At 40.7% G+C, this 25,840-nt stretch overlaps 1 protein-coding gene and 1 pseudogene across 1 annotated transcript; both read left to right on the top strand.

Moving 5' to 3' along the window:
• Window positions 1–8,726: 8,726 nt before the first annotated feature.
• On the top strand, window positions 8,727–11,085 carry LOC119722097 (flavin-containing monooxygenase 5-like). Its single transcript, XM_038192123.1, has 2 exons — window positions 8,727–9,374; window positions 9,467–11,085. The coding sequence occupies exons 1-2, from the start codon at window positions 8,727–8,729 to the stop codon at window positions 10,418–10,420; spliced, it is 1,602 nt and encodes a 533-aa protein (XP_038048051.1). The 3' UTR covers window positions 10,421–11,085.
• A 9,921-nt stretch (window positions 11,086–21,006) lies between these two features.
• Window positions 21,007–23,643, top strand: LOC119722089 (annotated as a pseudogene).
• Window positions 23,644–25,840: the final 2,197 nt, after the last annotated feature.

Genomic DNA, 25,840 nt, shown 5'->3' with positions numbered 1-25,840 from the left:
TTGAATGATTATCTTCATAATATTTCTTCGGAAGGGACGAACGTATTTTAATGACGTCATTTATACAAGTAGCTGGCAATTAACTTCAAGGTGCATGTTGTTTATTTTTCTTGATTTACTATTGTTAAAGGCGTAAAGGTGCGGATACTTTTAGAACATAATGTATATCAAGAACTGTATGCTTATCTTATAATAATTTACCTTTAGGTTCGTTACATTAGATTTTCTTTGTTATTCGGTTATAAATGTAGTGAGACGTCTTTTACGAGGCACCGTACAATTGGCACACAGCCCAGAAAATGTATACAAACGCGCACTCGGTGCCGTGAACGCGCGAATATCAGCCCTTTTCTGCCTGCACACCAAAGTGTAAGTATAGTGTGCATAGATTTGTGCTTGAAAACCAACATTTTAGTTTCAAATTAGCGAAATTTGTATTTTCTTTACATTCTACTGTCACAATGCAAGTTCTCTGCTACCGCTGGGCTAGGTGTTAGTTTATTTCATGTTGACGAAAGGAGTGATTTTGGGGTGAATTAGTTTAAGTAATGTCAAAGTTTTAATCACCGTGTGTCACATGTTGATTTATTGCAATACGACTGTTTCATGTCAGGTGCAATTTGGAGGCCTAGTTCACTACACAGCCGTACACTGGCCAGGCGTTCGGGGAACCTCATTAAAATGTTAGAACCAAGAATATTAGGAACCTGTGAACTTGGAACCTGATTAAAATATTAAAACCAAGAATATTAGGAACCTGGAAATCTTAGGAACCAGACAACTTTAGAAATACAAACTTTGTGACTATAATTTATCATTGGCAACGTTATTACAATTTGTAGAGCTGGAAGTTATTTTTGTAACACTTGTTTTGTGAGTTAGATTGAGATTCAGATCCAGAACTATCGTAATTGATTTTGTAAACAAGTAATCTGTAACAAGTTCATGAGACCAAACATAATTTGACTCCTCCTGGTGTTTTGATTTTGTCTGTTTGTCTTGGGTTGTTCTTGGCGCCCTTAAATCTAATTATTTGAGCGGACCTCCTTAATGGCGTACCGCTACATTAATATGGCAGTTACAACCTAGTAGCAGTTATAACTTTATAGAACATAATGTATATCAACAACTGCATGCTTATCTTATAATTATTTAAGTTTAGGTTCGTTACATTAGATTGTCTTTGTTATTCGGTTATTAATATGGCAGTTACAACCTAATAGCAGTTATAACTTTATAGAAACTTTAATTATTAGACTACTTAAAACTTTATATCACTTTGTAAATTTTAACCAATAGAGTTCTTTAAACCTTGCTTATTTGAAACTTTATAAGAACTTAACTTTGCTTCACTTTATCAACTTTATAGGAAGTTTACTTTATAACTTAGAATTTTGACTTGCAACTTGTATAGGGATTAAATCTTATTCATCATAGTATAGACCATTATCATGTTGCTGACATCTTCATTTTTCCCATTCAAATCAACGTAACCAAAGCGAGGCTGGAAGGAAAAATTTAAGTTTCCACTATGTTTGTCTTCGTTGCCTCGGCGTCCTTAAATCTAATCATTTGAGCGGACCTTCCTAATGGCTTAAATTAATATGGTAATGCTTATTTTCCCCTTGATTTTCACAACTGTTTAAGAAGCGTACTGCGCGTGCCGACAATTCTAACACAACCATCAGAATGGTTCAATGCTGACGCCTTTTCATTTTAACACATAGGCCTACCATTTTATTATTGCGATACAACACCTCGTGAGCGACTTTTCGAGGTCCCTGATAAGGCATCCATTTAAGTGAAATTCAATAAGTCGTGTTTAGTCCACGTTTCTGTCACTGGTTAATTGTCACGTTACTCTATTCGGACTTCATAAACAAACAGGCTTAGACCATTACTCCCTCAAATATGGAAGGGATGAAGGGTGCTTGAACTTCATGTCATGCCGTGAATCCTCTTTTAACAGAAATCTCGAGTTGGCCTGTTATATTCGGGGTTTTGGACCAGGCTTACTGTCCCCTCTTATCTGGTTAAAGGGAATGTACAACATTTGCTTTTGCTTTTTGCTTTTATTTTCAAAAATAAATCGATTTGGAGGATTAGTATGTTATAGCAAATACTGTTGAAATGACTTGTTTCACGTTTTGGGCTTGTATGCTGGGAAAAACCAAGAAAACCAATCATGTTCTTGTAGTCTGGATCCCTGACCTCACTTGCTATGAAACGGAGCAATTTATAGACTTTGGGCAACTGTAAGGTCAGAGAATCAGTCTAGCAAGCTTGTACCCCTCCACAGGTGTGTAATCAATTGCAAAGAAAACGCGCAATACTTTATTATGAAAAATTAAAGGCAGTTTTTGGAAAAAGCCAGTAATCTCCAACGCTGGTCGGCTGACCAGCGTTGGAAAAATACTGTTTTCCTTGAAAATGACAGCACACCAGGAGCCACGATTTTACAGGATGATGTAGACTGTCATTCCTAACAATCTAGTAAGGTATTTCGTAATAATTTGATCATTTCGTTTTGTGATGTTTGCAAATGTTGTATCTTCCCTTTAATATTGTCGTGTTACTCTATTCGGGCTTCATAAACAAAGAGGCCTAGACCATTACCCTCTTCGAGCTGGAAAAGAAGAAACGATGAAGGGCGCTTGAACCGTTCCCATGTACATATGGTTCTGGGGAGTGGCTAATTCAAAGAAAATACCCTTAATAATGAAAGGTTTGCGGAAACACCATGTGCGAATAAATACCCTTGTTTGAAGTGTCAACTTAATCTTCAAAAAGTAGAATGGGATTTTCTCTATGAAAATGTAAATCGTGAAATAAATCCTTAATTTAACTCTATGGGTAGCCCCCCCCCCCCGACCACAGCGGCTTGACAACACATGACGTAAAATGGAACCTGGGAATATGACGTTGAGTAGATAAATTGACTGGGTCGGCAAGATTTGATCCACTTCTTGATAGAAATGAGCTATCAAGATGTACCATGTTTGGCGGTTCATAGCATGCTTTCAAGAGGTGCGTAAAGACTCGGAACTGATCGAAGATTATGTAGCTAAATATATGCTGGCATTCTCTCTTGGGAATCCACAAGTGTTATTTCCAAAACGATTTGTTTTATAGACCTACATTGCAATTGCATGTCAACTTTGGAAAACCCAACCATTGGTAATTAAACAATGGTGGTCTAGACAAAATATGCACATAAGTTCTGTCTACGAGAACAAAACACGAAACACTCAACAATGCTAAACATGTAGGTGGGTTTTTTTTGGATAAAATTTGCTGCTATGTACCTATGTGTGAGTGCCTATTGAATATAATGTTTGTATAACGTTTATATTTTCAGTCTGAAGGAAGTAGCGATCTCGAGTCATGTTTGTACTGCATTCATAACACGCTCGAAGCGATCCCACGAATTTGTGTCTATGCACGTATGACGTGATTGTGCCCTGTACTTTCTGGAAGAGTTACTGTTCGCAGTACAAACATCAGGTTTGCACCCTCGACCGTAACCCATTTTTCGGGCACTGCATAAAGTACGGTGATTGATAGCGGCACGTTCCAACCAACCACTTACAACTAACCAACCAACCAACCAACCAACCACTGCGGAGAGCTGCTTTTCGCAGCTACAAATAAATCTAAGTGATCCCTGCCAATATAGCGTCATTCCCGGTATATTTACGTTCTTTGTGTAACAAATATCACACTTGGAGTCGGGCCTAGTTTTTGCTGAAAACATTGTGTGCATTATATGAAGATCAATATTCACAGAAGATTCTAGTGTGAACAGCGCCATCAAGTGTCACATTGTGTCCACTCCAGCCGCCGCATCCGCCTGCAACTTAAAGGTAGCAGACCAGTAAATAAACTTCCATAGACCCCAATGGTAAATGCTCCCACTTCAAAAATTCGGGAAAAATACTCACAACTCTCCAAGGTGTTCGAGATACCCATCAAATTAAAGCTTATTTCATCATCTTTCAATTTCTCTTCAATTTTTGGGGGGTCAACTGATGACTTTTAGGAGAAATTTCCATCTGAAAATGATCACCCCTGAAAATAGTCCTGAAGCCCATCGCCATTTTGAAAAACGATGCCTACACTCCATTGCAAAATAGAGCGCTTTTAGGGTCCAAATTACATCCAAATTACACAGAACTGCAAGCTCCCAGTCCTGTGCACGGCTTCCACCCATATTTTTTACAAACCCTCAAGTTCATGGCCCACAGCATGCTCAAATACTGAAGATTTTGAGGGCATGCAAATCGTGATTTGGCCGGCGTAGGCAATTTCGGACCGATTTACTGGTCTGCACCCTATAAAGAAGCGAGGTTTTGAAAAATTTCTCCAAACCACTTGTACGGCACGAGGAAGGATGGATGATTGATATTTCATCAAAAATTGCGAGAAAAAAAATCTCTGACTGCGATTTCTGGCCTGAAAACAAGCCCTCTGTTTGCGGCTACCTTGCTGTAGGGCGCCCCCAACGGGAGTTAATTAAGTTTTTGCTCCTTCCGACCCCAAATTACCCCCCCCCCCCTGTTCGTTCGAAATTGCTGTGATCGGACGACGGTCCATCGGCCCCATTCAGATTTTGGGCGCATTTGTTGCGTAACCGCCATTGCTGACCCCTTTTGAAACGCTGCCAGCCCCCCAGGTTCCGACCCCCTGAAAAAAACCCACTGTCGTGGAATGTAAAGCGCCTGCGCAAACATTTGACAACAAACGATGGAAGGCGCCATTTTGAAATTATAAAGAAGCGAGGTTTTGAAAAATTTCTCCAAACCACTTGTACAGCACGAGGAAGGCCAGGATGGATGACTGATATTTCATCAAAAAATTGCGAGAAAAAAATCTCTGACTGCGATTTCTGGCCTGAAAACAAGCCCTCTGTTTGCGGCTACCTTGCTGTAGGGCGCCCCCAACGGGAGTTAATTACGTTTTTGCTCCTTCCGACCCCAAATTACCCCCCCCCCCCCTTGTTCGTTCGAAATTGCTGTGATCGGACGACGGTCCATCGGCCCCATTCAGATTTTGGGCGCATTTGTTGCGTAACCGCCATTGCTGACCCCTTTTGAAACGCTGCCCCCCCCCCCAGGTTCCGCCCCCCCCCCCTGAAAAAAACCACTGTCGTAGGCAATTTCGGACCGATTTACTGGTCTGCACCCTTATAGAATTATCAGCGTTGGGAAAGGTTCCAGGAGTTTTACCTGAGTCCTGTCGTCTTCATAGATTTACGAAACGGACCTTGAAATAGTTCCCCTGATACTTTGGCACATTCTTTACTCCTAACTTTAGAGAAGCTAAAATGTCTACAAACTCAGATGCTGCAGTGTTTACAGATATGGATCTGTAAACGCAGTCTAGTTGCATAAATAATCGCCGAATCTGTTTACGTATAATAGACCGTGGTCGGCTAATTCGCCAGGGCCATATGGTCTATTACATAGACCAGGTATGCATTACGTCCCTCGATCAATCATCCCGTGCAGAAAATGGCATTCAAACTGCGTAAAGCTGCGACACGAACTGAGTCTAGCTCAGTTAAACTTTGCGTACGGCGCTATGAAAACCATGCAAGTGGGTTGGGTCGAAAAAAATATTCGTCGAGATTTTCCTGAGAGATATTTTGAGCTGTAACACAAGCTTTAGCACCAACAGATTAAGCTGAAATTCGGAATATACTTAGATGATATAAGTGTTCAACTACTCGTGAAATAACGACTTTCGTAAATTCCTAGAAATTGATATAAATACATAGATTTGAAGGTCTGCTTTACCAGTAACCAGTATTGAGGTTTCGGCTTCGATGACGGCGATTTTTCTCACTGACATGAAGTTTAGAATGTCTTCTTCCGTGATAATTTAACATTTCAATCATACTGAGCATATTTTCTGAGAAACACAACGTTCAAAAGGCCATGTTTTTGGGGGTTCGCGAATTTCACTGCTCTGTTAAAGCATCTAAGTACGTAATCAGATTAGCTTTACTTGACAACCAGCCAAGCTTCACCCTCGCATCCATATGGCGGCTAGATCGCCCTAATATGGCCGCAAAAGAAAAAGAATAAAAACACACATGCCTGCTATATACTAATCGTTTGACGATTATACGCTCAGTCCCCAGACAAACGTAAATCTGCCCCAGGTTATAGATCACTGAAGAAATATACCAGGCGATACTAGCACTACATATGTATTTCAAAGGTAGACCTAGAAAACAGTCGCCTTATCGCAGATACATTTATAATAATTATACCAATCAAACAAAAATGACATCTCATCGGCCCGCAACTCTCACGGATATCTGATGAGGTACGTGGATTGGTAACGACAACGTTCGAGTGCAATTTATATTGAATTGCATGTTATTCAGCAGCAAGTATCACTCAGAACTCATGCCTATCTCGTCGAACAAAAGCGCGCCCTTCATACTAGACGGCTGGTATATATGCACTAGTCCCTCGATCAATCATCGTGCAGAATATGGTATTCAAACTGCGATTAACTGTGACGTTAACTGAGTCAAACTTGAACTTTGCTCACTTACTTCAAAAGCGCATTTGACACATTTGACTTGCAGTATATATGGCTCTCTGGCGAACTAGCAACGGGTGATGATCAGTATTTTGCGAAAACTCGGCTCTGTCTTCCCAGCTTTGGCGACTTCATCGCCTTACTACAAATTATTCCGACTTGTCCAAACCAAGTGAACCTTCTCTCTATCGTGGCGAATACTTTGTGTGAATTTAACATTCCCAAAGCAGGATGTGGATAATTCACTGATCGAAATCCATCAAGCCAGCAGCCTAAAACAGGCTCCAGAGAAGCCGAAGCCGAAAATATGCCGAGGTTTGGAGAACCCTAGACATTGATCTTGGTCTGCCCGAGTTGCCGGAACTCCATTATATGTTTGTTGCCCGTGCACTGCGTAACGTGCGATTGATATATACACTTCATTTTTTGCCATAGCTGAGGTTCACGCACAGCAAAATCTCAACATACAAGGTAAGAAACTCAGTCATTTTAGCTTGAACATTATTCGGAAGAAAAAAAATGTGTATGCGGTTTGTTTTCCATCCACGGGATAATGTGAACTCAGAACAGACTGATTCTGCCATTGTCCCCTGGAATTATATTTAAAAAAAAAAAGGGTATAGGTCATTCTTTTAAAACCCTTATTATGGCGTACCATTTGCATTAGTAGCCTTTATAGTACGAAAAGCCCGTTAGTGCCATCGAATGTATAAATTGCTCTTTTGCAAGTATATGTTTGGTGAATCTTGTTTTTTTGATGTATATGTTTAGCAAGTCTTGTTTTTTTGATGTATATATTTGGCGAATCTTGTTTTTTTGCAAGTATACGTTTGGCAAATTTTGTTTTTTGCAAGTGTATGATTGGCAAATCTTGTTTTTTGCAAGTATAAATTTGGCAAGTCTTGTTTTTGCAAGTTATATATTTGGCGAATCTTGTTTTTTGCAAGTATAAATTTGGCAAGTCTTGTTTTTTTTTGCAAGTAGCTAGGACTATATATTTCGCGAATCTTGTTTTTTGCAAGTATTATGTTTGGCAAATCTTGTTTTTGCAAGTCTAAATTTAGCGAGTCTTGTTTTTTGGATGTATATGTTTCCCCAGTCTTGTTTTTTCCAAGTTTATGTTTTGCGAATCTTGTTTTTTGCAAGTATATGTTTTGCGAATCTTGTTTTTTGCAAGTTTATGTTGGCGAATCTTTTTTTTTGCAAGTATATGTTTGGCAAATCTTGTTTTTTTGCAAGTATATGTTTTGCGAATCTTGTTTTTTGCAAGTATATGTTTGGCGAATCTTGTTTTTTGCAAGTATATGTTTAGCAAATCTTGTTTTTTGCAAGTCTAAATTTAGCGAGTTTTTTTTTTTTTTGGATGTATATGTTTCCCGAGCCTTGTTTTTTGCAAGTATGTGTTTTGCGAATCTTGTTTTTTTTTTTTTTTTTTGAAGTCTGCACACATGCTCACAAACAGCGGTGACCAATCACCAATGCATGCACAAAATGTGATTTCTTTACACGTCCGCAAAAGGCGAACCCTTACGGCTGAAATCACAACTAGCACGAACAGCCCGACGTTTTGGTGTCGCAAAAGAGGACCCCGAAAGTCGTTCTCACACAAATAACACAATAATTCTACATAAAGGATAGTTAGGTGGATGTTTGTTTCCTACTTTTAAATGATCTTAATTCCGATTAACATCATTTCATTCAGAACTGTAAGGGGGAAAATGTCATTAATCTAGGTCACTTTCTTTCTGACTTACCCTGTACAAATCAGATACAAAATGGGTTTACTGCGCTATATTAATGTGTGGCTTTGCATTGCATGTTTTTATATAAAATCGTTTTTTGAGTAATGTCACTGTATATATAGAATTCCTTCAAACATTGGTAATGCTAGGGTCACGCGTGCATTTGTGCTCGTTGCCGTAAGGCCTGGTGCATTCACACGTAGTCTAGTACCATACAATGCCGGCTGGCTACGAAGCTTTCTGTAGATGTCACAACTTTTCTAAAAACACGCGTTCAATAGAAATTTGCGATCTTTAGATTATATCTATTTTCAGTATCCAATATTTAAATAAAGCATGGCTATATAAGTATCAGTCCGGTTCCGTAAACTTCTGAAGTTCCATTCTCTTTCATCGACATGCCTGACCAAATGCTACGATTTGACTTTGCAGATGAGTGAACGCAGTAAGACAGTTGCCGTCATCGGCTGTGGAATTTCTGGCCTAACTGCAGTCAAGTGCTGCCTGGACGAAGGCCTGCAACCAACGTGCTTCGAGAGATCAGATGGCATTGGTGGTCTGTGGTACTACCGCGACAACAGTGAATACGGGATAATGACCACGATCTACAAATCGACCATTACCAACACCAGCAAAGAGGTGACGAGCTTCAGCGACTTCCCCTTTCCAGGCGAGTGGCCAAATTTTCTGCACCACAGCTACATGAAGAGGTACCTGGACATGTATGCCGACAAGTTTGGCCTCAAGAAGCACATCCGCTTCTCTACAAGAGTGACCCGCTTGGCTCAGGCACCTGACTATGAGGCTACTGGGCGATGGGTCGTCACTAGCCAAGCGGAAGGAGTGTCTGGGCACGTGGAGGAGTTCAGTCAGGAGTTTGATGCTGTGATGATCTGCACTGGGATGTTCAACAACCCTTACATCCCTGAGTTTCCAGGCCTTGAGGAGTTCCAGGGGAAGGTTATGCACAGCCAGTCTTTCCGGAGGCCAGAGGAATTCGAAGGCAAACGAGTGGTTGTAGTTGGGATTGGCAATTCAGCAGGGGATGCAGCTGTAGACGTCAGTCGCCTGGCATCACAGGTAGGTTTGCGTAATGCATGCATCGTTTCAACATTAAGACTGAGCTGACCGATGATCACTTCTGGTTTATTACTCTTGCTCTATTGTAACAGGTGTACTTGAGTACCAGACGTGGCGTGTGGATAGTCAATCGCATTGGAGACTACGGTATCCCGTGGGATTTCCATTTTTTCAGAAGATTCCACCTGGTACCAGCAAAACTTCACGTCATGCTTTTCGTGAAATCCCTCAAACGTAAGTTCAAGATGCTCTATAACTCTCTGAGGCCGGCCCACGATTTGTCGGCCGGCGAGGCACTGATGACAGAGGACATGCCAGGTTGTATCATCAGCGGCACAGTGATGATCAAGGCAAACATCGCAAGCTTCACCAAGACGGGCGTGGTTTTTGAAGACGGTACCACCGAGGAGGACATCAATGCCGTCATCATGGCCACCGGCTACAAGGACTCGTTGCCCTTGGAGGTTGATTGCCAAGCACTGGAGATGAAAGATGGCCACCTGCCGCTGTACAAGTTGGTGTTTCCTTTAGGTCTAAAGCACAACACGCTGTCGGTCAACGGCGCCATCAGACCCTTAGCCGCAGTCCTCCCGTGCGTCGAGCTTCAGGCTCGCTGGGCTTCGAGGGTGTTCAAAGGGTTGGCTAAGCTACCATCCCAGCCGGATATGGAGGCTGAGGTGAAGGCGACTGACGAAGCCATGAAGGCCGCATGTTTACCTAACCACCGACACAGTGATTTCCAAGCCTACTGCATCAGTCTGGCGTCTGAGATCGGAGTCGAGCCAAATTTCCTGAAGCTCTTCCTCACCGATCCCGTGCTGACTCTCCGGTGCTTGTTCGGACCCCTTGTACCATACCAGTTTCGATTGGTGGGTCCTGGGAAGAATGATGAAGCCCGGAAGGCCATCAACACGGTTTGGGAGCGGATCGAGAAGCCAACCAAGACAAGACCCATTGGCCCAAAAGAAGACGCCCGCCATCTCGTCATTCTTATTGCTTTCTGTGTTTCTGTGCTTGTAGTCGTCATGGCCTGGATTTTGTTGTAAGCAGAGATGGAAGGCCATACAACCTTTCGAAATAGTTTTTGAAGCAGATTAATACTGACTTATGGGCCTAGACGCCACCAAATGTTGTTCTCCTAAAATGTCACAAATGTCTCCTAAAATTTGTTTTGATGTAAGTATCGATTGTTAATTTGAATCGCTCAATTATAGTCATGGAATGCACGTCATTATAGCAATCAACAAATTTTGGGTGAGGTTGAGGAAGACTTAGAGTTTAGGCCAAGAGCAGACGCTCACCTCCATGCTGTTCTCTTTGTTTTGTGAGTTTCTTTCTTAGCAATTGTAGTGGCTTGTCTTTTGATGTAAGCAGAAACTGTTAATTTAACTGGCCGCATGGGATGCACGGAAGGCCATCAACAGGCTTCGGTATGGGTTTAAACACTTAGTTATTCTTTTTTTATTTGTGTGTGCACTTGTGCACTTGTGATGGCTTGGTTTTGGATGTAAGAAGGGACTGGTAATTTATCTTGCCTTGTATGGAAGGCTTTCAACAAGCTTTAGAGTTGGTTTTAAACAAACTGAGGGTTTTGTTATGCGCCATCTAAGTTGAGACAGGTAATGTAACTTAGAGTATAGGCCCCGAAGTAGACGCCCACCAATATCCTCCTTGTTTAGGCGTGTCATGCACTTGCAGTTGTGGTCGTTTGGCCTTTGATGTAAGTAAAGAGACTGGTAATTTTTTTTGCCTCATTGTATGGGATACACGGAAGGCCGCCAACAGACTTTTGGTGGGTTTTGAAAAAATAAGATACGATCTGTTAGCTTCAATGTAGACGCTCACCACTTGTTATTGCCTTTTTTTAGTGTCTTCTCTGACAGTATATCTAGAACTATTATGGTGTACAAGCATTACATTCACTGTGTGGACTTCTGAACAAAAGAGGTCTACACAAACCAGGTAGCAGCGGCGTTGTGTGGACTTGCCCACGTCCAAACAGTGTTTCCCCCTCTCTGGAAAACGGTTTTAGAGGATTTTTGGGTCTAGGTTTATCTGTGACAAAATGAAAAGAAACACTGAAGGGTGTCAGAAAAAAAAATAGGGTTGAAAGAATGTTCACAGTGTGAATGAAATTACCTTTTTTTACAGGTTTCTCTTAACTACACGAAAACAAAAGAACATGCACACTACGTATGTAACATAAACATGGGTGCATCTCTATGGTGTTGCATATTTTTTTATCTTGATTATTGAAGTACTTATAAAGGCGTATATATTGAACCGATATATTTAATACACGTATCAAAACACTTAAATGATTATCTTCATAATATTTCTTCGGAAGGGACGAACGTATTTTAATGACGTCATTTATACAAGTAGCTGGCAATTAACTTCAAGGTGCATGTTGTTTATTTTTCTTGATTTACTATTGTTAAAGGCGTAAAGGTGCGGATACTTTTAGAACATAATGTATATCAACAACTGTATGCTTATCTTATAATAATATACGTTTAGGTTCGTTACATTAGATTTTCTTTGTTATTCGGTTATAAATGTAGTGAGACGTCTTTTACGAGGCACCGTACAATTGGCACACAGCCCAGAAAAATGTATACAAACGCGCACTCGGTGCCGTGAACGCGCGAATATCAGCACTTTTCTGCCTGCACACCAAAGTGTAAGTATAGTGTGCATAGATTTGTGCTTGAAAACCAACATTTTAGTTTCAAATTAGCGAAATTTGTATTTTTTCTTTACATTCTAATGTCACAATGCAAGTTCTCTGCTACCGCTGGGCTAGGTGTTAGTTTATTTCATGTTGACGAAAGGAGTGATTTTGGGGTGAATTAGTTTAAGTAATGTCAAAGTTTTAATCACCGTGTGTCACATGTTGATTTATTGCAATACGACTGTTTCATGTCAGGTGCAATTTGGAGGCCTAGTTCACTACACAGCCGTACACTGGCCAGGCGTTCGGGGAACCTCATTAAAATGTTAGAACCAAGAATATTAGGAACCTGTGAACTTGGAACCTGATTAAAATATTAGAACCAAGAATATTAGGAACCTGGAAATCTTAGGAACCGGGTCAACTTTAGAAATACAAACTTTGTGACTATAATTTATCATTGGCAACGTTATTACAATTTATAGAGCTGGAAGTTGAATCTAAGTTATTTTTGTAACACTTGTTTTGTGAGTTAGATTGAGATTCAGATCCAGAACTATCGTAATTGATTTTGTAAACAAGTAATCTGTAACAAGTTCATGAGACCAAACATAATTTGACTCCTCCTGGTGTTTTGATTTTGTCTGTTTGTCTTGGGTTGTTCTTGGCGCCCTTAAATCTAATTATTTGAGCGGACCTCCTTAATGGCGTACCGCTACATTAATATGGCAGTTACAACCTAGTAGCAGTTATAACTTTATAGAACATATCAACAACTGTATGCTTATCTCATAATAATTTACGTTTAGGTTCGTTACATTAGATTTTCTTTGTTATTCGGTTATTAATATGGCAGTTACAACCTAGTAGCAGTTATAACTTTATAGAACATAATGTATATCAACAACTGTATGCTTATCTTATAATAATTTACGTTTAGGTTCGTTACATTAGATTTTCTTTGTTATTCGGTTATTAATATGGCAGTTACAACCTAGTAGCAGTTATAACTTTATAGAACATAATGTATATCAACAACTGTATGCTTATCTTATAATAATTTACGTTTAGGTTCGTTACATTTGATTTTCTTTGTTATTAATCGATTATTAATATGGCAGTTACAACATAATAGCAGTTATAACTTTATATGAACTTTAATTATTAGACTACTTAAAACTGTATATTACTTTATAAACTTTAACTAATAGAGTACTTTTAACCTTGCTTATTTGAAACTTTATAAGAACTTAAGTTTAGGCCTACATTACTTTATCAACTTCATAGGAAGTTTACTTTATAACTTAGAACTTTGACTTGCAGCTTGTATAGGGATTAAATCTTATTCATCATAGTATAGACCATTATCATGTTGCTGACATCTTCATTTTCCCATTCAAATCAACGTAACCAAAACGAGGCTGGAAGGAACAATAGTCTGGTTCCTTTTTGCCCGAAAAACATTATCATTCCGTACTATTATTGGATACAGGGAACTTTACTGAAATGGTGGCAGCATGATAAAGGTCTATAATACTAGATTTGTTAAATTGATATTCATGTCATAAGCCAGACATATAATATAGTCTTTGTAAAAGAACACGTTTTAAAGAGTACATTTGGACTCATGTTTCCACTATGTTTGTCTTCGTTGCCTCGGCGTCCTTAAATCTAATCATTTCAGCGGACCTTCCTAATGGTCATGCTTATTTTCCCCTCGATTTTCACAACTGTTTAAGAAGCGTGCTGCGCGTGCCGACAATTCTAACACAACCATCAGAATGGTTCAATGCTGACGCCTTTTCATTTTAACACATAGGCCTACCATTTTATTATTGCGATACAACACCTCGTGAGTGACTTTTCGAGGTCCCTGATAAGGCATTCATTTAAGTGAAATTCAATATGTCGTGTTTAGCCCACGTTTCTGTCACTGGTCAATTGTCATGTTACTCTATTCGGACTTCATAAACAAAGAGGCCTAGACCATTACCCCCTCAAATGTGGAAGGGATGAAGGGTGCTTGAACTTCATGTCATGCCGTGAATCCTTTTTTTAACAGAAATCTCGAGTTGGCCTGTTATATTCGGGTTTTTGTACCAGGCTTACTGTCCCCTCTTATCTGGTTAAAGGGAATGTACAACATTTGCTTTTACTTTTTGCTTTTATTTTCAAAAATAAATCGATTTGGAGGATTAGTACGTTATAGCAAATACTGTTGAAATGACTTGTTTCCCGTTTTGGGCTGGTATGCTGGGAAAAACCAAGAAAACCAATCATGTTCTTGTAGTCTGGATCCCTGACCTCACTTGCTATGAAACGGAGCAATTTATAGACTTTGGGGAACTGTAAGGTCAGAGAATCAGTCTAGCAAGCTTGTACCCCTCCACAGGTGTGTAATCAATTGCAAAGAAAACGCGCAATACTTTATTATGAAAAATTAAAGGCAGTTTTTGAAAAAAGCCAGTAATCTCCAACGCTGGTCGGCTGACCAGCGTTGGAAAAATACTGTTTTCCTTGAAAATGACAGCACACCAGGAGCCACGATTTTACAGGATGATGTAGACTGTCATTCCTAACAATCTAGTAAGGTATTTCGTAATAATTTGATCATTTCGTTTTGTGATGTTTGCAAATGTTGTATCTTCCCTTTAATATTGTCGTGTTACTCTATTCGGACTTCATAAACAAAGAGGCCTAGACCATTACCCTCTTCGAGCTGGAAAAGAAGAAACGATGAAGGGCGCTTGAACCGTTCCCATGTACATATGGTTCTGGGGAGTGGCTAATTCAAAGAAAATACCCTTAATAATGAAAGGTTTGCGGAAACACCATGTGCGAATAAATACCCTTGATTGAAGTGTCAACTTAATCTTCAAAAAGTAGAATGGGATTTTCTCTATGAAAATGTAAATCGTGAAATAAATCCTTAATTTAACTCTATGGGTAGCCCCCCCCCCCCGACCACAGCGGCTTGACAACACATGACGTAAAATGGAACCTGGGAATATGACGTTGAGTAGATAAATTGACTGGGTCGGCAAGATTTGATCCACTTCTTGATAGAAATGAGCTATCAAGATGTACTATGTTTGGCGGTTCATCGCATGCTTTCAAGAGGTGCGTAAAGACTCGGAACTGATCGAAGATTATGTAGCTAAATATATGCTGGCATTCTCTCTTGGGAATCCACAAGTGTTATTTCCAAAACGATTTGTTTTATAGACCTACATTGCAATTGCATGTCAACATTGGAAAACTCAACCATTGGTAATTAAACAATGGTGGTCTAGACAAAATATGCACATAAGTTCGTCTACGAGAACAAAACACGAAACACTCAACAATGCTAAACATGTAGGTGGGTTTTTTTGATAAAATTTGCTGCTATGTAACTATGTGTGAGTGCCTATTGAATATAATGTTTGTATAACGTTTATATTTTCAGTCTGAAGGAAGTAGCGATCTCGAGTCATTTTTGTACTGCATTCATAACACGCTCGAAACGATCCCACGAATTTGTGTCCATGCACGAATGACGTGATTGTGCCCTGTACTTTCTGGAAGAGTTACTGTTCGCAGTACAAACATCAGGTTTGCACCCTCGACCGTAACCCATTTTTCGGGCACTGCATAAAGTACGGTGATTGATAGCGGCACGTTCCAACCAACCACTTACAACTAACCAACCAACCAACCAACCACTGCGGAGAGCTGCTTTTCGCAGCTACAAATAAATCTAAGTGATCCCTGCCAATATAGCGTCATTCCCGGTATATTTACGTTCTTTGTGTAACAAATATCACACTTGGAGTCGGGCCTAGTTTTTGCTGAAAACATTGTGTGCATTATATGAAGATCAATATTCACAGAAGATTCTAGTGTGAGCAGCGCCATCAAGTGTCACATTGTGTCCACTCCAGCCGCCGCATCCGCCTGCAACTTAAAGGTAGCAGACCAGTAAATAAACTTCCATAGACCCCAATGGTAAATGCTCCCACTTCAAAAATTCGGGAAAAATACTCACAACCCTCCAAGGTGTTCGAGACACCCATCAAATTAAAGCTTATTTCATCATCTTTCAATTTCTCTTCAATTTTTGGGGGGTCAACTGATGACTTTTAGGAGAAATTTCCATCTGAAAATGATCACCCCTGAAAATAGTCCTGAAGCCCATCGCCATTTTGAAAAACGATGCCTACACTCCATTGCAAAATGGAGCGCTTTTAGGGTCCAAATTACATCCAAATTACAAAGAACTGCAAGCTCCCAGTCCTGTGCACGGCTTCCACCCATATTTTTTACAAACCCTCAAGTTCATGGCCCACAGCATGCTCAAATACTGAAGATTTTGAGGGCATGCAAATCGTGATTTGGCCGGCGTAGGCAATTTCGGACCGATTTACTGGTCTGCACCCTATAAAGAAGCGAGGTTTTGAAAAATTTCTCCAAACCACTTGTACGGCACGAGGAAGGATGGATGATTGATATTTCATCAAAAAATTGCGAGAAAAAAAATCTCTGACTGCGATTTCTGGCCTGAAAACAAGCCCTCTGTTTGCGGCTACCTTGCTGTAGGGCGCCCCCAACGGGAGTTAATTGAGTTTTTGCTCCTTCCGACCCCAAATTACCCCCCCCCCCCCCCCTGTTCGTTGAAATTGCTGTGATCGGACGACGGTCCATCGGCCCCATTCAGATTTTGGGCGCATTTGTTGCGTAACCGCCATTGCTGACCCCTTTTGAAACGCTGCCAGCCCCCCAGGTTCCGACCCCCTGAAAAAAAACCACTGTCGTGGAATGTAAAGCGCCTGCGCAAACATTTGACAACAAACGATGGAAGGCGCCATTTTGAAATTATAAAGAAGCGAGGTTTTGAAAAATTTCTCCAAACCACTTGTACAGCACGAGGAAGGCCAGGATGGATGACTGATATTTCATCAAAAAATTGCGAGAAAAAAAATCTCTGACTGCGATTTCTGGCCTGAAAACAAGCCCTCTGTTTGCGGCTACCTTGCTGAAGGGCGCCCCCAACGGGAGTTAATTACGTTTTTGCTCCTTCCGACCCCAAATTACCCCCCCCCCCCCCCTTGTTCGTTCGAAATTGCTGTGATCGGACGACGGTCCATCGGCCCCATTCAGATTTTGGGCGCATTTGTTGCGTAACCGCCATTGCTGACCCCTTTTGAAACGCTGCCCCCCCCCCCCAGGTTCCGCCCCCCCCCCTGAAAAAAACCACTGTCGTAGGCAATTTCGGACCGATTTACTGGTCTGCACCCTTATAGAATTATCAGCGTTGGGAAAGGTTCCAGGAGTTTTACCTGAGTCCTGTCGTCTTCATAGATTTACGAAACAGACCTTGAAATAGTTCCCCTGATACTTTGGCACATTCTTTACTCCTAACTTTAGAGAAGCTAAAATGTCTACAAACTCAGATGCTGCAGTGTTTACAGATATGGATCTGTAAACGCAGTCTAGTTGCATAAATAATCGCCGAATCTGTTTACGTATAATAGACCATGGTCGGCTAATTCGCCATGGCCATATGGTCTATTACATAGACCAGGTATGCATTACGTCCCTCGATCAATCATCCCGTGCAGAAAATGGCATTCAAACTGCGTAAAGCTGCGACACGAACTGAGTCTAGCTCAGTTAAACTTTGCGTACGGCGCTATGAAAACCATGCAAGTGGGTTGGGTCGAAAAAAATATTCGTCGAGATTTTCCTTAGAGATATTTTGAGCTGTAACACAAGCTTTAGCACCAACAGATTAAGCTGAAATTCGGAATATACTTAGATGATATAAGTGTTCAACTACTCGTGAAATAACGACTTTCGTAAATTCCTAGAAATTGATATAAATACATAGATTTGAAGGTCTGCTTTACCAGTAACCAGTATTGAGGTTTCGGCTTCGATGACGGCGATTTTTCTCACTGACATGAAGTTTAGAATGTCTTCTTCCGTGATAATTTAACATTTCAATCATACTGAGCATATTTTCTGAGAAACACAACGTTCAAAAGGCCATGTTTTTTGGGGTTCGCGAATTTCACTGCTCTGTTAAAGCATCTAAGTACGTAATCAGATTAGCTTTACTTGACAACCAGCCAAGCTTCACCCTCGCAACCATATGGCGGCTAGATCGCCCTAATATGGCCGCAAAAGAAAAAGAATAAAAACACACATGCCTGCTATATACTAATCGTTTGACGATTATACGCTCAGTCCCCAGACAAACGTAAATCTGCCCCAGGTTATAGATCACTGAAGAAATATACCAGGCGATACTAGCACTACATATGTATTTCAAAGGTAGACCTAGAAAACAGTCGCCTTATCGCAGATACATTTATAATAATTATACCAATCAAACAAAAATGACATCTCCTTGGTCCGCAACTCTCACGGATATCTGACGAGGTTCGTGGATTGCTAACGACAACGTTCGAGTGCAATTTATATTGAATTGCATGTTATTCAGCAGCAAGTATCACTCAGAATTCATGCCTATCTCGTCGAACAAAAGCGCGCCCTTCATACTCGACGGCTGGTACTATATGCACTAGTCAATCGATCAATCATCGTGCAGAAAATGGTATTCAAACTGCAATAAACTGTGACATTAACTGAGTCTAGCTTGAACTTTGCTCACTTACTTCAAAAGCGCATTTGACACATTTGACTTGCAGAAAATGTGGCTCTCTGGCGAACTAGCAACGGTTGATGATCAGTGTTTGCGAAAACTCGGCTCTGTCTTCCCAGCTTTGGCGACTTCATCGCCTACTCCAAATTATTCCGACTTGTCCAAACCAAATGAACCTTCTCTCTATCGTGGCGAATACTTTGTGTGAATTTAACATTCCCGAAGCAGGATTTGGACAATTCATTGATCGAAAACGAACAAGTCAGGAGCCTAAAACAGGCTCCAGAAGCCGAAGCCGAAAGTATGCCGAGGTTTGGAGAACCCTAGACATTGATCTTGGTCTGCCCGATGTTGTCTGGAGTTGCCGGAACTTGCCGGAACTCCATTATATGTTTGTTGCCCGTGCACTGCGTAGCGTGCGATTGATATAACACTTCATTTTTTGCTATAGCTGAGGTTCACGCACAGCAAAATCTCAACATACAAGGTAAGAATCTCAGTCATTTTAGCTTGAACATTATTCGGAAGAAAAAAAAATGTGTATGCGGTTTGTTTTCCATCCACGGGATAATGTGAACTCAGAACAGACTGATTCTGCCTAGTGCCCTTGTCCCCTGGAATTATATTACAAAAAAAAAAAAGGTATAGGTTATTGAATTTCAACCTTTATTATGGCGTACTATTTGCATTAGTAGCCTTTATAGTACGAAAGCCCGTTAGTGCCATCGAATGTATAAATAGCTTTTTTGCAAGTATATGTTTGGTAAATCTTGTTTTTTGGATGTTATGTTTAGCAAGTCTTGTTTTTTGGATGTATATATTTGGCGAGTCTTGTTTTGTTGATGTATATGTTTAGCAAGTCTTGTTTTTTGGATGTACATGTATATGTTTGGCGAATCTTGTTTTTTGCAAGAATGTGTTTGGCAAATCTTGTTTTTTGCAAGTATAAAATGTGATTTCTTTACACGTCCGCAAAAGGCGAACCCTTATGGCTGGAATCACAACTAGCACGAACAGCCTGACGTTTTGGTGTCGCAAAAGAGGACCCCGAAAGTCGTTCTCGCACAAATAACACAAGAATTCTACATAAAGGGTAGTTAGGTGGATGTTTGTATCCTTCTTTTAAATGATCTTAACTCCGATTAACATCATTTCGTTCAGAACATTAAGGGGGAAAACATCATTAATCTAGGTCACTTTCTTTCTGACTTAGCCTGTACAAGTCAGATACAAAATGGGTTTACTTCGCTTTATTAATGTGTGGCTTTGCATTGCATGTTTTTTTAATATAAAATCGCTTTTTGAGTAATGTCATTTATAGAATTCCTTCATAACATTGGCAATGCTAGGGTCACGCATGCATTTGTGCTCGTTGCCGTAAGGCCTGGTGCATTCACACGTAGTCTAGTACCAAACAATGCCGGCTGGCTACGAAGCTTTCTGTAGATTTCACAACTTTTTCTAAAAACACGCGTTCAATAGAAATTTGCGATCTTTAGATTACATCTATTTTCAGTAGTAAATATTTAAATAAAGCATGGCTATATAAGTATCAGTCCGGTTCCGTAAACATATCAAATCCATTGCGGTCAAAAGGACCCCATGTAAACCGGCCAAAGCGCACAGCCAGATGAACTTGGACACAGAGATAAGAGCTCCCGGGCTGTGTGTGTGTGTGGTGTATATACTGTACACTAGCGCTGCCTAGCACGTGTACAATTAACAGACCCTACGCGCTGAGCCATGAGCAACGGCAAATTTTATTGGAGTTTAGATGAACATTTATTTTGTAAATGAATACACACGAGCCTAAACCTCAACCAATCACAATAAGGGTTATACTGTTGGAAAGCTGACGAGACGAAGAAAAACTACTCGAAAGATCTAAGCTCCCAGGTTGCGCTATTTAACGTTGTGATGATGTTAATGGCCCAGTTCTTGGCTGAACGCGTGGTTTACACATAAAACAGGGAGATTTTTGACTAAAAATGCAGTGTTTAACATCAATTCGCGAGTGAAACTCAGTGTTTTATTCAGTTTTTCTTTCATTTTCTAAAAGAGTAGTTTGTTAGGGTCATACTGTAGTGAGATCTAAGGTATACTCTGTCGAATAATGAAGTGGTGGCAACAGATGTGAAAATGGGCCCGTTTTTAATGATTTTTTTTCGCCGTGTTCTAGCTCTCATAGAGGTTGCACATAAAAACCGGCCCGGTGGGTTAGTTCCCCAAAGAAATTCATATGAATATTTTATCTGAAGTTCCATTCTCTTTCATCGACATGCCTGACCAAATGCTACGATTTGACTTTGCAGATGAGTGAACGCAGTAAGACAGTTGCCGTCATCGGCTGTGGAATTTCTGGCCTAACTGCAGTCAAGTGCTGCCTGGACGAAGGCCTGCAACCAACGTGCTTCGAGAGGTCAGATGGCATTGGTGGTCTGTGGTACTACCGCGAAAACAGTGAATACGGGATAATGACCACGGTCTACAAATCGACCATTACCAACACCAGCAAAGAGGTGACGAGCTTCAGCGACTTCCCCTTTCCAGGCGAGTGGCCAAATTTTCTGCACCACAGCTACATGAAGAGGTACCTGGACATGTACGCCGACAAGTTTGGCCTCAAGAAGCACATCCGCTTCTCTACGAGAGTGACCCGCTTGGCTCAGGCACCTGACTATGAGGCTACTGGGCGATGGGTCGTCACTAGCCAAGCGGAAGGAGTGTCTGGGCACGTGGAGGAGTTCAGCCAGGAGTTTGATACTGTGATGATCTGCACTGGGATGTTCAACAACCCTAACGTCCCAGAGTTTCCAGGCCTTGAGGAGTTCCAGGGGAAGGTTATGCACAGCCAGGCTTTCCGGAGGCCAGAGGAATTCGAAGGCAAACGAGTGGTTGTAGTTGGGATTGGCAATTCAGCAGGGGATGCAGCTGTAGACGTCAGTCGCCTGGCATCACAGGTAGGTTTACGTAATGCATGATTCATTTCAACATTAAGACTGAGCTGACCGATGATCACTTCTGGTTTATTACTCTTGCTCTATTGTAACAGGTGTACTTGAGTACCAGACGTGGCGTGTGGATAGTCAATCGCATTGGAGACTACGGTATCCCGTGGGATTTCCATATTTCCGGAAGATTCCACCTGGTACCAGCAAAACTTCACTTCATGCTTTTCGTGAAATCCCTCAAACGTAAGTTCAAGATGCTCTATAACTCTCTGAGGCCGGCCCACGATTTGTTTGCCGGCGATGCACTGGTTACAGAGGACATGCCAGGTTGTATCATCAGCGGCACAGTGATGATCAAGGCAAACATCGCAAGCTTCACCAAGACGGGCGTGGTTTTTGAAGACGGTACCACCGAGGAGGACATCGATGCCGTCATCATGGCCACCGGCTACAAGGACACGCTGCCCTTGGAGGTTGATTGCCAAGCACTGGAGATGAAAGATGGCCACCTGCCGCTGTACAAGTTGGTGTTTCCTTTAGGTCTAAAGCACAACACGCTGTCGGTCAACGGCGCCATCAGACCCTTGGGCTCAGTCATCCCGTGCGTTGAGCTTCAGGCTCGCTGGGCTTCAAGGGTGTTCAAAGGGTTGGCTAAGCTACCATCCCAGCCGGATATGGAGGCTGAGGTGAAGGCGACTGACGAAGCCATGAAGGCCGCATTTTACCTAACCACCGACACAGTGATTTCCAAGCCTACTGCATCAGTCTGGCGTCTGAGATCGGAGTCGAGCCAAATTTCCTGAAGCTCTTCTTCACCGATCCCGTGCTGACTCTCCGGTGCTTGTTCGGACCCCTTGTGCCATACCAGTTTCGATTGGTGGGTCCTGGGAAGAATGATGAAGCCCGAAAGGCAATCAACACGGTTTGGGAGCGGATCGAGAAGCCAACCAAGACAAGACCTATTGGCCCAAAAGAAGACGCCCGCCATCTCGTCATTCTTATTGCTTTCTGTGTTTCTGTGCTTGTAGTCGTCATGGCCTGGATTTTGTTGTAAGCAGAGATGGAAGCTAGGCCATACAACCTTTTGAAATAGGTTTTGAAGCAGATTAATGCTGACTTATTGGCCCAGACGCCACCAAATGTTGTTTTCCTAAATTGTCACGTCTGTCTCTGCTTTGCCGCTTTGTTTTGATGTAAGTATGGATTGTTAATTAGAACATCTCAATTATAGTCATGGAATGCACGTCATTATAGCAATCAACAAACTTTGGGTGAGTTTGAGGAAGACTTAGAGTTGTGGCCAAGAGCAGACGCTCACCGCCATGCTGTTCCCTTAGTTTTGTGAGTTTCTTTCTTAGCAAAAATAGTGGCTTGTCTTTTGATGTAGCCTAAGCAGAAACTGTTAATTTGACTGGCCTTATGGGATGCACGGAAGGATGTCAACAGGCTTTGGTATGGGTTTAAACACTTAGTTATTCTCCTTGTTTTATGTGTGTGTGCAATTGTGCACTTGTGATGGCTTGGTTTTGGATGTAAGAAGAGACTGGTAATTTATCTTGCCTTGTATGAAAGGCTTTCAACAAGCTTTAGAGTTGGTTTTAAACAGACTGAACGTTTTGTTATGCGCCATCTAAGTTGAGACAGGTAATGTAACTTAGAGTATAGGCCCCGAAGTAGAGGCCCACCAATATCCTCCTTGTTTAGGCGTGTCATGCACTTGCAGTTAAGGTTGTTTGGCCTTTGATGTAAGTATAGAGACTGGTAATTTATTTTGCCTCATTGTATGGGATACACGGAAGGCCGGCAACAGACTTTTGGTGGGTTTTGAAAAAATAAGATGCGATCCGTTAGCTTCTATGTGGACGCTCACCACTTGTTATTGCCTTTTTTTTAGTATTTCTTCTCTGACAGTATATTTAGAATTATTATGGTGTACAAGCGTTACATTCACTGTGTGGACTTCTGAACAAAATGAGGTCTACATAATCCAGGTAGCCAAGCGATGTTGTGTGGACTTGCCCACGTCCAAACAGTTTTTTCCCCCTCTCTGGAAAACGGTTTTAGAGGATTTTTGGGTCAAGGTTTTTCTGTGACAAAATGAAAAGAAACACTGAAGGGTGTCAGAAAAAAATAGGGTTGAAAGAATTTTCACAGTGTGAGTAAAATTACCTTTTTTTCACAGGTTTTTCTTAACTACACGAAAACAAAAGAACATGCACACTACGTATGTAACATAAACATGGGTGCATCTCTATGGTGTTGCTTATTTTTTTATCTTGATTATTGAAGTACTTATAAAGGCGTATATATTGAACCGATATATTTAATACACGTATCAAAACACTTGAATGATTATCTTCATAATATTTCTTCGGAAGGGACGAACGTATTTTAATGACGTCATTTATACAAGTAGCTGGCAATTAACTTCAAGGTGCATGTTGTTTATTTTTTTTTTGATTTACTATTGTTAAAGGCGTAAAGGTGCTGATACTTTTAGAACATAATGTATATCAACAACTGTATGCTTATCTTATAATAATTTACGTTTAGGTTCGTTACGTTAGATTTTCTTTGTTATTCGGTTATTAATATGGCAGTTACAACCTAGTAGCAGTTATAACTTTATAGAACATAATGTATATCAACAACTGTATGCTTATCTTATAATTATTTACGTTTAGGTTCGTTACATTAGATTTTCTTTGTTATTCGGTTATTAATATAGCAGTTACAACCTAGTAGCAGTTATAACTTTATAGAAACTTTAATTATTTGACTAGTACTTAAAATTTATATTACTTTATAAACTTTAACTAATAGAGTACTTTAAACCTTGCTTATTTGAAACTTTATAAGAACTTAACTTTACTTTACTTTATCAACTTTATAGGAAGTTTACTTTATAACCTAGAACTATGACTTGCAGCTTGTATAGGGATTAAATCTTATTCATCATAGTATAGACCATTATCATGTTGCTGACATCTTCATTTTTCCCATTCAAATCAACGTAACCAAAGCGAGGCTGAAAGGAAAAATAGTCTGGTTACTTTTTGCCTGAAAAACATTATCATTCCGTACTGTTATTGGATACAGGGAACTTTACTGAAATGGTGGCAGCATGATAAAGGTCTATAATACTAGATTTGTTAAATTGATATTCATGTCATAAGCCAGACATATGTTATAGTCTTTGTAAAAGAACACGTTTGAAAGAGTACATTTGGACTCACGTTTCCACTAAGTTTGTCTTCGTTGCCTCGGCGTCCTTAAATCTAATCATTTGAGCGGACCTTCCTAATGGCGTATATTAATATGGTAATGCTTATTTTCCCCTCGATTTTCACAACTGTTTAAGAAGCGTACTGCGCGTGCCGACAATTCTAACACAACCATCAGAATGGTTCAATGCTGACGCCTTTTCATTTTAACACATAGGCCTAACATTTTATTATTGCGATACAACAGCTTCCGTGAGCGACTTTTCGAGGTCCCTGATAAGGCATTCATTTAAGTGAAATTCAATATGTCGTGTTTAGCATACGTTTCTGTCACTGGTCAATTGTCATGTTACTCTATTCGGACTTCATAAACAAAGAGGCCTAGACTATTACCCCCTCAAATGTGGAAGGGTTGAAGGGTGCTTGAACTTCATGTCATGCCGTGAATCCTTTTTTTAACAGAAATCTCGAGTTGGCCTGTTATATTCGGGTTTTTGTACCAGGCTTACTGTCCCCTCTTATCTGGTAAATATTGTCATGTTACTCTATTCGGACTTCACAAACAAAGAGGCATAGACCATTGCCCTCTTCGAGCTGGAAAAGAAGAAATGATGATGGGCGCTTGAACTTCGTGTATATAGTTCTGTGGAGTGGCTAATTAAAAAATACCCTTGATTGAAGTGTCAACTTTTTCTTCAAAAATTAGAATGGGATTTTCTCTATGAAAATGTTAATCGTGAAATAAATCCTTAATTTAACTCTATGGGTAGCCCCCCCCCCTCCGACCACAGTGGCTTGACAACACATGACGTAAAATGGAACCTGTCAATATGAGGTTGAGTATTGACTGGGTCGACAAGATTTGATCCACTTCTTGATAGATATGAGCTATCAAGATGTACTATGTTTGGCGGTTCATCGCATGCTTTCAAGGGGTGCGTAAAGACTCGGAACTGATCGAAGATATGTAG

The sequence above is a fragment of the Patiria miniata genome, unplaced genomic scaffold (genome assembly GCF_015706575.1).
Source record: "Patiria miniata isolate m_02_andy unplaced genomic scaffold, ASM1570657v1 HiC_scaffold_1, whole genome shotgun sequence".
In the NCBI taxonomy this organism is placed as follows: Eukaryota; Metazoa; Echinodermata; class Asteroidea; order Valvatida; family Asterinidae; genus Patiria; species Patiria miniata.
This window is presented reverse-complemented; position numbering and strand designations above follow the sequence as displayed.

Excerpts from the sequence above, each read along its gene's own strand:
- LOC119722097 (XM_038192123.1), top strand. The coding sequence starts at position 8,727 with ATGAGTGAACGCAGTAAGACAGTTGCCGTCATCGGCTGTGGAATTTCT. Across the intron at positions 9,375-9,466 it reads TCAGTCGCCTGGCATCACAG|GTGTACTTGAGTACCAGACG; the intron begins GTAGGTTTGCGT and ends CTATTGTAACAG.